Source organism: Rhododendron vialii, chromosome 6a (assembly GCF_030253575.1).
Source record: "Rhododendron vialii isolate Sample 1 chromosome 6a, ASM3025357v1".
Taxonomy (NCBI): domain Eukaryota; kingdom Viridiplantae; phylum Streptophyta; class Magnoliopsida; order Ericales; family Ericaceae; genus Rhododendron; species Rhododendron vialii.
Genome location: NC_080562.1, coordinates 13,927,626 through 13,942,282, shown reverse-complemented (window position 1 = coordinate 13,942,282; position 14,657 = coordinate 13,927,626). Strand labels below are relative to the sequence as shown.

General features: G+C 39.1%; 1 protein-coding gene across 2 annotated transcripts; it reads left to right on the top strand.

Annotated features, from left to right (window-relative positions):
• Window positions 1–1,157: 1,157 nt before the first annotated feature.
• On the top strand, window positions 1,158–13,867 carry LOC131329553 (uncharacterized). Of its 2 annotated transcripts, XM_058362735.1 has the most exons (10): window positions 1,159–1,416; window positions 1,680–1,981; window positions 2,982–3,120; window positions 4,145–4,266; window positions 9,361–9,564; window positions 9,996–10,055; window positions 10,709–10,847; window positions 11,477–11,595; window positions 12,402–12,626; window positions 13,331–13,867. In XM_058362735.1, exons 1-10 carry the CDS (start codon window positions 1,212–1,214, stop codon window positions 13,523–13,525), a joined length of 1,710 nt encoding a protein of 569 aa, XP_058218718.1. In that variant the 5' UTR covers window positions 1,159–1,211; the 3' UTR covers window positions 13,526–13,867. The 2 variants fall into 2 exon arrangements, with proteins under 2 accessions (XP_058218719.1, XP_058218718.1); XM_058362736.1 differs by lacking the exon at window positions 9,996–10,055 and having other exon boundaries at window positions 1,158–1,416.
• The last annotated feature ends 790 nt before the right edge of the window (window positions 13,868–14,657 follow it).

The window sequence follows — 14,657 nt, the reverse complement described above, 5'->3', positions numbered from 1 at the left end:
GTACTTTTGGTTGGTACCTACAGCCAGGTTCCAAAATTAATACGAGGACAAATAGTCAACGGCAATGATTTCAGGTAGTAGTGAGGCCCCATTTTAGAACACTTTCTCAAAAAATAAGTACTTATTTTATATTTTCAAACTCAAAAATAATGTAAATAAAAAATAATTTTTAAATTTTTTTGCGCAGTATAAAAGATTTCATCGAGATCTTTCAAATAAGATCCATATTGCATATTTTTTAGATTTCATTAAGTTCATTATTTTTGAGCTTGAAATTACCTTCTTAAAAAATAAGTACTTAAAACCCGTTCTGAAACAAGACCAAGTTTGATCTAACTTTTCAAATGTATTTTCACATGGTCTTTTGGTTATTCTCTCTTATCTTTACATGATTCGGGTCAAATTCTTATATCATATTTTGCTCGTCTTTTTGACAGAAAGAATTGGAAAAACATAAAAACATATACCGAAGTTAAAAAAAATTCATATAAGACAACGAGAAAATCTCCAAAAGTCAAAAAAGTAAAAAAAATTGGTCTTTTTCGTTGTCTTATTAAAACTTTTTCCAACTTTGGTATATGTCTTTATACTTTTTCGATTGCTCTCGTAAAGACAAAAAATATGATCTAAAAATTTGAAACAAATATTATAAAAATTAAGTGAAAGCAACTAAAAAGATCTCATGCTAAAATATCCCGAGAAGTTAGGCCAAACTAATCATAATCAAACAAGGCGGTGTATATAAGTTAAGTTACCATAGCAGAGTGGACCTAAGGCCATCCACAGTGGTATAATCAAAAGTCAATTATTTTTAAAGTTAACAATGTTTGTGTAAAAGATGACTCATAATAGTATTTTCAAACTTAGCAACATCTTAGAAATAATCAAATTTTAGACTTTGGATAGCTAAAACTAGCAACATTTTTCAATAATCAAAAACATTTTTAAGCTTTGGATAACCAATTTTAGGCTGTGGACTCTTTATTTTGGTTATGGACTAAAACGACCATTGTGAACTTCAACATTGGTAAATTTAACAACTTTTTAAATGAATAATCAAAAAATATCAACTTTTAATTATTCATTTTTGACTATACCACCGTGGACGGCCTAATACGTTGTACTCCTTAAATGGGCTGCACGCCCAGCCCAGTTTACCACCGCTATCAACTCAACTCACTCTAAAGTCCAAACAGAGCGAGACTCGGACGATGGCTCTTCTTCCAGCCTTCCGCTCTCTCCTCCTTAACCATATCTGCAGAGCTGCTTCTTCGTCTTCTTCTAGGTCAACAACAGCCATGATATCCTCATTGTTCCCCTTCTACATCTCCATCCCCAACTCAAACAAACTCTCTCTCCTCTTCTCTTCCACCCCCACCCCTAAAACCCTAACAAAACCCCACGTCACTCCTCAAGGTCTCCCACCTCTCTCTCTCTCTCTCTCTCTCTCTCTCTCTCTCTCCACATAATAGTGCCTAGGCCGGATTAGTCCGGCTTCCTTGCGCGGCAGAGTAGCGCCTATGCAGGGAATCTAGACTGGACTCCGGACCTAGTAGCTAGGCGGCCGACTAGTCAGAGCCTAAGCATCCCTTTTCCGCTCAATTAGCGCCTGACCATTTTTAGAACACTGATATACGTACATAACACTTGTTTGTAACATTTTGTGTTTGTAATTGCAGAAAATGCGCTACTACTTACTACCAGAGATGAGCGCTTGGGACCCAGTGCTGTGAACCCGGACCAGGTGGTTGCAGCGTCTTCGAGCACGATTGCGGCTATCGTCACTTCCTTGGGAGGTCCGCCGGGTGCGGTGGGGATCGTGAGGCTTTCGGGCCCGTCCGCGGTGTCTATCGTTGCCCGACTCTATCGTCCCACAACTAAGAAGAAAAGAAACATGGGGAAGGCCCCCGATTGGCGGCCGAAGAGCCACGTCGTGGAGTACGGCGTGCTTTTGGACCGCCACGAGAATGTCATTGATGAGGTTTGTTTCGGAAATGTATTTTGACAGTTTATCGTTTTCTAACTGTCATTTTAGTTTTGGAGTTACCGCAACAATGAGCATATCTAGGGCACGCTAAAATTGTTGTGTGGCACTGTACTAGCAATGCCCTGTTTGGTATTATGTTTTCCTTTTCTGCTCTTATTTTTGTTCTTTTGTTTTGGGAAAGCAGTAGTTTTATTAAAAAGATGGGAAATCATCATTAGGAATGGCGTAAGAAATTCGAAGCCACATCCATACATACGTCAAAGTCATCAAACAAAGAAAGCATTCTTAGCTAAGTGATGAGCTACCCAGTTTCGGGATATGATCCTGAATGATTTGATTCTTGCCTAGGGTATAAGTACCTATGGAAAAGAAATTAGAGGGATAAAAACCCAGGAGAAACAAGAACTAAAATGGACAAAGCAGAAAAAGAAAAGACAAGTAAATCCCATGGGTATGATCAAACCGCCATTCGGTGACAGGAACAACAGCTCTGTCGGCAGAGAGATGAAAGCCCTACAAAGTGGGGACATTGCAGCATATTCTGCTCTTATAGTTGGAGAGCACATAAAACTTGCCGGTATCCTGAAAACTTATTTTAGAAAAGAGCACTTTTCTGGAAAAAATCAATAAAAATATGCTATCTTAAGTTATTGAAAACCATTTTTGCTAAGAAAATCATAACACTTAAAGACAATGTTATCGAAAGCAGTTTCTGAGAAGTGTACAACAAAAAATTGATTCTTCTTAACAATTTTTACATACATCATAGATTCATAATCAAATATCATTGAGAGGTCTAGAGATCACTTCCACATCAACTTAGGTTGAATGGTGTACAGATGAATTCAGTTTGGGTCTAATTTCGGTTTTGTGCAAGTAAGCACATTGTGGGTCTCAGAGGGTCAGTATTTATTAGGATAGTTTTCTAGTCGTGATTGTTATTGGGTTGTGAATTAGCGTGTAATTTGTGGGTTTGCGTTTCTTTATGTGATAGGTACTTGTGGTTCCCATGTTAGCTCCGAGATCTTACACACGGGAAGATGTGGTTGAGCTACAGTGTCATGGAAGTGAAGTGTGTTTACGTCGTGTATTGAGAGCTTGTTTGGAAGGTGGGGCAAGGCTTGCTGAACCAGGTCAACTTCCCACTCTCCTTGTAGAACAATTGACTTTGGATTAATGATGTAAGGTTTTGCCACCATTTCCTCATTTTGATATCTTCTCTTTGTGAAGTATGTTTGCGATTGGTGATAGTTTGATACGTAAAAAGAAAAAGAAAAAGAGACACACCGGGTGTGAGAGTTAGAATGTGACGCAACGGAATTAACAAGAAGATTAGTAGCTTACTAATCGGATGAATGATAAACTCGAGTCCACGAGAGAGAAAGACAAAGTCTGAATATTATTGGTAAAAAAACCTGCAGAAACATTAGGTTACAAACCTTTTTATACGCTGAAATCCTAGAAACCCTAAAAATAAAGTCGAAAAATAAAAAATCCCAAAATTTGGCGCTTTTCCTAAAATTGAAAATGGGAAAGAAAAATAGGACTTTTCCAAAAAGAACCAACTAAAAAGGAATTATGGTCTAAGAATTATTAACGATTTAAATTTTTTCTAAAACATCAAAAAACGTAAATTGAAGGCCTAAGCAAAGGAATTAGGCCGAAAAACACCATCGGTCATGACATTAGGGTGGTGAGTATTGACCGGAGCGCGAAAATAAGTCAGCCCACCAAGTTTGGGCCCAATTGGAGCTCGTCCAAATTAGGTAATTTGTAATTAAGCATCGTTTGGGCTTCCGAGGCTTCGATTGGTCCAATTGATCTTGAAATTGGGCCTCCACTTGTTCTACATCAGAATGAAACTAAACGTACCGGCTAGACCAGTAATATTTTTCTGTGTTTTTTCTGAGGGTTGTGGATAGTGTTCCAACTAGACTTGAATTGATTCATTTGGGCTACAAGTTACAACACATCCTAGCATCAGGAATCAGTTGACCTGGGACCCTATGCATCTTATTAAGAACTGTGGCATACACAAGTACAGTTAAGTCTAATTGCATGTGCATGGCACAGTCGAGCACACACTCATGCGCTTGCACACACATACAGAGATAAATCACATCATGTGTTGAATAAAATTTGTTTTATTTATATCAGGAGAGTTCACCCTTCGTGCATTTCTAAATGGCCGCTTAGACCTTTCTCAAGCTGAAAATGTGGGAAAACTTATTTCAGCCAAGTCCATAGTTGCTGCAGAAGCTGCCTTAGCAGGGATTCAGGCATGTCTTATTTCAGCCCTAAGATAATGTCCTTGCCTTTCAGCATATTATGTGTTGAACAAATTTCTCAATATTTATTCTTCTCCCATTGGAGGTCAATTTATAATACAAGCTACCTATCAACTGAGGAAACAAAATCTTGAAATAAGGAAATACACATAATCAAATATACAGATTCCTAAACTAGCTACCTAAATTATTTTCCTTCCTAATTTAAATATATATAGCCAACACTCCCCCTCAAGCTGGAGAGTATATATCATGTACATCCAGCTTGCAACATATAGAATCAATCGTAGCTTTGGAAAGAGCTTTGGTGAAAATATTTGCGAGTTGAGACCCCGAAGGAACGAAAGGAGTAGTAATCTCCTTAGACTCCACTTTTGATCGAATGAAGTGACAGTCAACCTCGATGTGTTTAGTTCGCTCATGAAATACTGGGTTGTTAGCTATATGAATAGCAGTCTGATTATCACAATAGAGAGGAGTAGGATCATGTACTAGAATCCTGAATTCACGTATAAAAGTGCGTAGCCAAGTGAGTTCACATGTTGTTTGCGCCATAGCTCGATACTTAGCCTCAACACTAGAACGAGCAACAACTGACTGCTTTTTACTTTTCCAAGTAACGAGGTTACCACCAATAAAAGTACAAAAGCCAGTGGTGGATCGACGGTCTGCAGGAGAGCCTGCCCAATCAGCATCGGTATATCCCTCGATGCGAAGATGACCAGATGATCGATAAAAAAGTTCACGTCCTGGAGCATTTTTAAGATACTTCAGGATACGAATGGCTGCCTCCATATGAGGAACACGAGAGCGAGTCATGAATTGACTAACCACACTGACTGCATAGGAAATATCAGGTCGAGTAATAGTAAGGTAGATAAGTCTACCTATAAGTCTCCGATAAGCTTCAGGATCATCAATCAACTCACCATCGTCAGGAAGTAACTTTAAATTAGTATCCATAGGAGTGGTGATAGGTTTGGAACCAAGATAACCTGTATCTCTCAAAAGATCAAGAGTGTACTTCCTTTGAGACAAACTGATGCCTACTTTGGACCGAGCAACCTCAATACCAAGAAAGCACCGAAGCTTGCCCAGATCTTTAGTAAGAAAACTAGAGCAGAGGTGATGAATCAAGCTTTGAATTCCAATACTATCATTGCCAATGATGACAATATCATCCACATAAACAACTAGAATCACAATCCCACGATCGGTCCTTTTAAAGAACACAGAGTGATCAGCCTAACTTCGAATCATGCCATGAGCAACAACAGAATTGCTGAACTTATCAAACCAAGGACGAGGAGACTGTTTGAGGCCATATATAGTTTTACGAAGTTGACAAACACTCTCCCCCTTGGACTCAAACCCGGGTGGTTGAGCCATATAAACAGTCTCAGACAAATCCCCATGCAAAAATGCATTCTTGACATCCAGTTGATGAAGCGGCCAATGACGATTAGCAATGAGAGATATAATAACACGAATAGAGTTGAGTTTGGCCACTGGAGAGAATGTCTCGGTATAATCAATGCCATAGGTCTGAGTAAAACCTTTGGCCACGAGGCGAGCTTTAAGACGATCAACGGTGCCATCGGGATTATGTTTGACAGTAAAAACCCATCGGCAACCAACAATATGAGCCCCAGAAGGCTGGGAAACCAAATCCTAAGTATGATTCAAATCCAGAGCACGCATCTCTTCTTGCATTGCCGAATGCCAACGAGGATGAGAAAGAGCTTCCTGATACAACTTGGGAATACTAACAGAAGAGAGTGATACAGAAAAAGCGTGAAACGAGGAGGATAAACGATTATATGAAACAAAGTGAGAAATAGGATGAGATGTACAAGTATGCGTACCCTTTCGCACTGCAATGGGTAGGTCAAGAGAAGAAACTGAAGGTGGATCTGTAGATGGCGGAGGAGGCGGTGGGGGAGAATGTGGAGAATCCAATGGAGCAATAGCAGGAGGGCGGCGAACATAGACATGGGTAACCGGGGGTCTAGCAATATCAGGAAGTACCGGAGTATTGATTTAGGGATCTTGTAAGTGAGTGCTCTCTTGAGAATAATAGGGAACCATCTCAAAAAAGGTGACATCGGCACTAACAAAATGTTTACGTAGTGTAGGACTATAACACCTGTATCCCTTTTGTGTTCGTTCGTAACCAAGAAAGATACATTTATGAGAGCGAGGATCAAGTTTGGAACGATCAGGGTGCAAATTGTGAACAAATGCAACACAGCCAAAAATTTTTGGGGGAAGAGGAAATGGATTCTTATCAGGAAACATGACTTGAAAAGGGGATTTACCCCGTAAAACACGAGTCGGCATTCTATTTAAAAGGTACCCAGCAGTAAGAATTGCATCTCCCCAAAAATATTTTGGTACATGCATGTGGATCATGAGAGCACGAGCGACAGGACCATTTTTTCGTTCAGCAATACCATTTTGTTGTGGGGTACTGACACAAGTTGTTTGATGAATAATGCCTTCAGAGTTTAGAAATTGCTAAAAAGGTTTAGCCAGATACTCTTGAGCATTATCGGTACGAAAAACCTTTAAGTTGGCATTAAACTGATTTAGGACTTCAGCATAAAAAGATTGAAACACAGTAAAGATTTGCGATCGAGCTGTAAGTACATAAATCTAAGTTCAACGAGAAAAATCATCAATAAAGGTAACAAAATACCGAGAGCCACATAAACCAGTGATCCGAGAGGGTCCCCAAATATCAGAGTGAATAAGAGCAAACGGGTGCAAACTAGGTGAATCAGTGCGATGAGAAAAAGTAACTCTCCGATGTTTACTAAGTTCTCAAGTTTCACAATTAAAAGTAGAAAAATTAGGTAAAGATGGAATTAAAGATCTAAGGTTAATAGATGACGGGTGCCCTAGACGACAATGCCATTGATATGGTGTTGTGGTAGAATGAAGAGCAGATGGATCTGAGGAACCAGACGACTGGAAGTAGTAAAGGCCATTCTTCTCATATCCCCCACCAATCATCCTCTGCGTCTTGAGATTCTGAAATTCGCAATGAGAGGAATAGAAGGTTACTGAACATTGGGAATTGTGGGTGAGTTTTTGATGGATAGTAAGTTAAAAGGAAAGTCGGTAAATACAAAACAGAAGTAAAAGTGAGACCAAAAGTACGATATGTGCCAATGCCATGCACTTGAGTTTTTGTTCCATTAGCAACAGTAACATAGGAAACATAGGAAGGGGCAGAAGGTGAAATAACATCAGATAAGTGGGACAAATTACCAGTCATATGGTCATATGGTCAGTGGCTCCAGAATCGAGAACCCAAGGTGCATGGGAGGAGGAATGAAGACGTGTTACCTGAATAGACAACATTGGCAGTGGAGGAAGAAGATGCATGTGCTCGTTGCATCATAGAATCATACTCAGATTTAGAAATAGTGATCTGACCTGACGGAACAGACTCAGATGGCTCCCGCTCAACCATAGCTTGATTAGCCCATGCAAGTTTGCCATGAAGTTTCCAACAGAAGTCAACAGTATGATTAGTGCAATTACAGTGAGTGCACTTCTTAGTACCGCGACCACCGCGACGGCCACCACGGTCAGAAGAATCAGTATGACTGCGGTTATAACTCCCAGAGTTCCCAGAGGATGGGATATAGCGAGCACTAGGAGCAGCAAGAGCAGAGCAGAGCGAGGAGTACTCTCTGGAGCAGAATGATGAGTGGCTGCCCTACGGACACGAGCAAAGGCTTCACCAATAGAAGGAATATCCTGGCCAGATAATATATTGGAGCTAACTGGAGCAAGATCTGATCTGAGACCAGAGAGAAACTTAGCAACCTGAAACTCATTTCTGTATTTTTGCTGAGTCGCCAGATCTATGGTTAAGTGTTGATAGATGTTTAACCCATCCCACATACTTTTCAATTTTGAAAAATATTCCCCCACCGGGTCTTCTCCTTGTTGAAGGGAGAAAATGTTCTGATAAATCTGACAGATACGAGAGAGATTCTGATTGGAGGAATATAATATGCGAAGAGTATCCCAAATGGCTTTGGAAGTCTCTAAGAAAGCCACATTATTAAAAATATCAGGTTCCAGGCTGTTCCATAATAAAGTCATAATATGGGCATCGTGTGTGCCCCAAGTGGGATCGGAAGATGGTGGATCTGTAATAAAAGAGGTCTCCTCACTTGCGCGGAGAGAAACAAATACAGCCCGAGACCATGGGAGATAGTTGGATCCATTTAGTTTAATAGTAGTGAGAGTCCGATTATAAAAATTCTGCCGAATAGCATTTGATGATCCTCTTGATTTATCCTTGTTTTTATCACCCATGATGTAAAAAGGAAGACAACCAAAGATAAATAGGATTAAAGATACCTCAAAGATGTAGAATCAGAGAGATGGGGTTTCGAACAGCCTCAAATATTCTGACCCAGTAAGTTTCAGATGTAAACAGAGAGCAGTAGCTGCAAACGAATCATAGATCTGCGTCAAAAACTGACAGTCCTGCAAGTGTCCGGCGAAGGAGGAAGAAGCTCCGGCTAGGGTTGTCGGAGGTAGAAGAGGTACATTAACAGCGAGATACAGTAACAACGAGAGATAGTGAGACGAGAGATACCCCAACAGTGGCTAGGGTTCTGTTTAGGGTTGGAACAAAATTAGATTCAGAGAAACGAAAGAAAGGTACGAGGGTTTCTGCATCTTTGGTGTGAGAGAGACGAGAAAAAGAAAAAGAAAAATATTAGGGATTCTTAATCCGCTCTGATACCATGTTGAACGAATTTCTCAAAATTTATTCTTTTCCCATTGGAGGTCAATTTATAATACAAGCTACCTATCAACTGAGGAAACAAAATCTTGAAATAAGGAAATACACATAATCAAATATACAGATTCCTAAACTAGCTACCTAAATTATTTTCCTTCCTAATTTAAATATATACAGCCAACACTATGCATGTTTAATTAACGGAGGACTTCTGTACATTTTTTTTTTCTTTTAATTGGTTCAAACTTAGTTGACATTGTCGTAAAGAATCCTCAGAAACATGTTTTATTTTCATTTTTTGATTTGTGTGGCAGGGCGGTTTCTCTTGTTTAGTGAAATCTCTTAGAATACAGTGCATTGAGTTGCTTACTGAGATTGAAGCTCGTCTAGATTTTGATGATGAGATGCCACCGCTAGACTTGAACCTTATGATGCAGAAAATACATTCCATGGCGGGAGAGGTAGAGAATGCGTTGGAAACTGCAAATTACGACAAACTCTTGGAATCTGGGCTGCAGGTAGTGAAACAGTCATAATTGATGTGCTTTCTTGCATGTTTGACAGATATAATTACTGGACATTTGCTCATCATAGGTGGTGCTTTTGGATCCTCTCAAATGGTTCTGCTAAACAATCATGATCCACTTCCCTCATTGTTCCTATGTTTTTAAATGGAGCCTTACGGACTTCCCAACTTTATAAATACTGCCTGCTTATTTATTCGTAGCATTCGGACTTCGGAGTTATGTCAAAGACACAGGTGTTATGTAACGGATTCTTTTGTCTTGCTGCAATTCTTTGAAATGATCACTGTATATGCATAGAGCACTGTGATTTGGGAATTAGGATATTGGTGTGCTACCTGCATAGTTTGGAGTACATTTGTCACTCAAATTTTCTTACCTGCACTGCAATTTGTTTGTGACGTTACTTTGTCAAAATATTGCAGGTAGCAATTGTTGGTCGGCCAAATGTTGGCAAGTCAAGCCTCCTCAATGCATGGAGCAAAGTATGTTTCTATAAGTTGTTTATGGAATCACCTCTCATATGTTACTGTCAATATCCCATATTGTTTGTCCATTTTCAATATTTGTACATTTAAACGGATCAACAACTAATGTGTTTTCGTGAACAAATTTTTAGAAAGTTTTCCAGAGAACTAGTTGAGATATTTTGATTGGTCACATTTTTGGGAAAACTACTCGCGACTCGCGAGATTATGTTATTTGTTCGTTTGATTAAAGACGCTACTTGAAATTGGAAAACAAAATGTGATGCGGGAGTAATATTTTGCTTCATAGTAGTTGTAGGGCTTCCACTGCATTCTTCCCTGTGCACGTTTTTTGAAGCTATTGACTCCAGTAAATTCTCAGCATTGAGCCACATATAACAGGACTGTTTAATTATATCTGAATCTGCATCCCTTTCCTTTTTATTTTTATTTTTATATTACTCTGAACGTAAAATGCTGCCTCAATAGGTGGAGCTGTGGAGAGTTGGTTTGACCTTATTAAGCAAACAGTTGTTATTGCATTCTTTTTGTTGGGTCCTTTGTTCCATAATAAAGCATAGTTTTTCTTTTTCTTTCTTTCTTTATCTTTGTTTCATTTTCTGCTGGGCTTAACATCTTATTGAGCACCTTATATACTATTTAGCATGCAGAGTGAGAGAGCAATAGTTACAGAAATTGCTGGAACCACGAGGGATGTCATAGAAGCAGGTATTTCAGTACATGGAATCCCAGTCACACTCCTTGATACAGCAGGTATCAGGGAAACTAATGACGTTGTGGAGAAGATTGGTAGGGCTATCCTATTTTTACAAATCTGCCAAATTTATGTTAGTTTATTCTTACTGTTCTGAAAATAGGCGCAACCGAGTAGACCGTTAGCCTTTGTTTCTGTAATGTTTATATTTGCATGTGGAATATTATTTTGTTCTTGTTGCTGTATCAGTTGTTTGAGAAGTGCTCTTTGTGATGTCTAAGAGGTTTTAAACTAGTCTTATCACCTGACCAGGATAAAGACAACAAAGAATTCGCTTAACTACCTCCTTTGAATTTTTTGTTTTTGTTTTTGTGATTATTGGCATGCTTTGTTATCTGTCCGCACTTCTTGTTCAAACGTTGTAAAACACAATGGAGAGGTACGACTTCCACGAGCCAAAACTAATCAAACGCTCCAAGTTTCTTTATCTCCTGACCTGGATAAAGACAACAAAGAATACAGCTAATCACTAAGGGCCATCAGCTGGAACTTTGTCCTGTCTATGTTTATTAACTTAGGTTTGTAACCAATTGATGTGGTATTGCCTAGTTATCCATTGATTGCTTACCATGTACTTTCTATTTGCCTTGTTTCTTTTTTCTTTTTTCCTTTCCAAATTGTTGTTGTGTAGGATCCTAAAATGCCGTTAGCTTTGCTGTTGCAGGTGTGAAGAGATCTGAAGCCGTCGCTTTGGGTGCTGATGTCGTAGTTTTTACAGTTAGTGCTCCTGATGGGTGGACCATGGAAGATGCCAGACTTCTGGATAGGATTCAGTACAACAAGGTCTTACAAGTTAACCAGTTCTCTCATCCTCTCGCTTACATCTGTTTACATAAGTATTTCTAGTTGGCTGTTTTTTTCACATCCCCAACCATGTTGCTTCCTTTTCTTCGCTTCATACTCTTTGTTCAGCTGAAAGCTTTATTACATTTATCATGCCTCTTTAGCTGCTTAGATGTGAAATTGGAAGATTAATATGCCCTTAGACCTATTATTATTTTCATGTCGATATACAAGCAGTACAGTGAGTATAACATATGGTTGCACTGTTTTTATTGAGTTATCGGATCATTTCTCTAAGTTTGACCATCTTTATCTAATTGAAATGAGAAATTAAGCTCTCTGACTTGAGAATTATTAATCGTTTGATGACGACGTGCATGACCTACTTTCAACACGTCTAAAGGCTTCTGTGGTTATTCCTTTGAATTTGAATGTCCCCATGGACGATTTACATGGTATTTTAGTCTAGAAGTCAATCATCTTAGTGATCTGTCCCATCAAAGTGCCTAGTTTCAGTAGTTTGTATATTGAAATGCAAGGTAGTAAATTTAGGGACCATAACGTAAAAGCACATTTAAACTGGCTGCTGGCTGGTAGCCTGGTACAGGATCTCACTGGAAATGGTGAGCATAATGTCAATTTGCTATTCTACTGGGATTCAACTTCACTGTTACTGTAGGAAAGTTCTAATTTCTGCTCACTAATTTCTCTGTCCACAAGTAAGAGATCACTGCCTATTGTTTCTCACCCTACCAAATAAAATAAGTTGCTGCCATGGATGACAATGCTGTCTTGTTGAAATGTAGAGTGCAATCGGATCTTCTTCTCCGCTGATCCTTGTAATCAACAAAATAGACTGTGCTCCATCTGCAAGCTCTGAATGGGCTGATACCCATGGAAGTTCTTTCAATAAGGTCATTTTTACATGTGCTGTTTCTGGACACGGAATATCAGATTTGGAGGCAGCAATCTTAGAGATTGTGGGTCTTAACAAGATCCCTTCCGGGGGAAGCAAATGGACTGTGAACCAGGTTAGCTACTTAGCTGTATGTTACGGTCAATTCAGCAACCTTTAATAACCATACTTCCCCTCTTCCAGTTGTTATTTTTGTTTCCAATGCTTAGAGTGCAGAGACTCCACACTTTTCAAGTTTTCTGAGATTAGTGGGAATAGGCCTCCGGACTATGATTCGAGGATTCTTAAAATAGATCTAAGTTACTCGTTTCGACACTTGACACCCCTAAATGAGGATGTGGGATACGTTTGATACTTCTCATTGGACCTGTTGTACATAATTATATTACCAGTCATTACATAAATAAATTTGTTCCATAATTGCTGAAAAATGAGTAACGGGGCCTTTTCACTCTGTATTTTATCTGCAATGCAACTGTTTACCAAGTTTGTGTTCCCTCCAGTTATATGTTCAATGGGTCCAACCTCTTATACTTTCTTGGAACCCCTTATCCCAGTCCGTGTGACAGGTTCCAGATTATGCGTCTCTCCAGATTCTGCGTCTCTCCAGATTATACTAGTTTGATGCATTTGCTTGAAACTAACTTTGACCTTGTAACCATTGTCTTCTTTCTGGCTGATCCTCCTCATTCCCTTGATTATCTTTACCTTTGAAGAATGAAGGGTATATCGACACTTCTTTAATAGCCTTATTCATCAGGAAAAGAGAAAAATTGAATTGAAGTTCGACTGATTCTGACTTTTTTGATGATTAATCAGAGACAATGCGCGCAACTTGTTCGGACCAAGGAAGCTCTTGTGAGGTTGAAGTCGTCAATAGAGGAGGAAACGCCTCTTGACTTTTGGACAATTGATCTTAGGGAAGCTGCACTTGCCCTTGGCCAGATAAGTGGAGAAGATATCTCTGAGGAAGTTTTGTCAAACATATTTGGCAAATTCTGTATTGGTAAATAAGTTTCATGAGTAAGCTTTGCCAATGTTCGAAAAGTCACTAGTCGGGTGGTCGGCCACTTTCGAGCTTCGAGGCCCAGTAATCGGCGATTGATTGGCTCATAGCAATTAGTAATCAGCAATTAATTGGAGCATATCAATTAGCCGGATCTAGATAGATAGGTTCCGCCAGCGATTAATTTTGATTTTTAGAACATTGAGCTTAGCATAGCTCGTCCGTTACAAATTTTGTCTCCTTTCTTGTTGTGAATAGCCCATTTAGCAATTGGGTTTGGAGTATCCTTTTCGCTTTCAGGGATCCAGACGGTTGGTTTCGGTGCCCATTCAGTTAATGCTCATTTTGCCCATCTATTCTAATATATAAAGGGGGAGAACACTTTGGTGAGGACTTCAAAATGAGGCTGGCTCCCATTTCCTCTCCTCAAATTGCCACAAACAAAATAAAAGTTTTACTTTTTAAGTAACCTACACACCTATTAACTGTAAGGTCATAAAAGTAACATAACCAAACACAGTGCCCTACGTTTATAAACGAGGTGCAGTTACAATTCCTGATCAGTTATTTCCTCCTCTCCTTTCTGTATGGCAAATTTCAAAAATCCGTTGCCAAAAGCTTTAGCATCCGTCCATCCAGTGAAGTCCAAGAGATCGATAATCAATGCTTCACGCAAAATCCTACTACTAAACAGGTACTGCGTATCCTGCAATTCCCTTTTGGTGTACGTTTTAATTGTACTTCATTACTTTTCTGGTACTTTTCCACTCTCTCTCTCTCTCTCTCTCTCTCTCTCTCTCTCTCTCTCTCTCCTGTTTTGGGTCGTATGTGAAATCTGAGATTGTGTTGCTTTGGTTAAAACGGAGGCTGTGATGATAAAAAAAAAATAATCTGAGATTGGTATAAAAGAATCTGTCTTTAAGCCAGTTTTGGAACATTTTGACAAAAAACTGAAGTATAAAAAATTAGTTTCATACCATCATCAATTATTAATAACATACATCATTGTGTCTTCATAGATTATTAGAGGTGCATGCGTGAAGCTTGTGCACATGGAATTCTGATAAAATATGCACAAACTTGATAAAACTATGGAGTAATTGATGTGAAGCCTTATTTTATCATAATTTGCCTTGCACA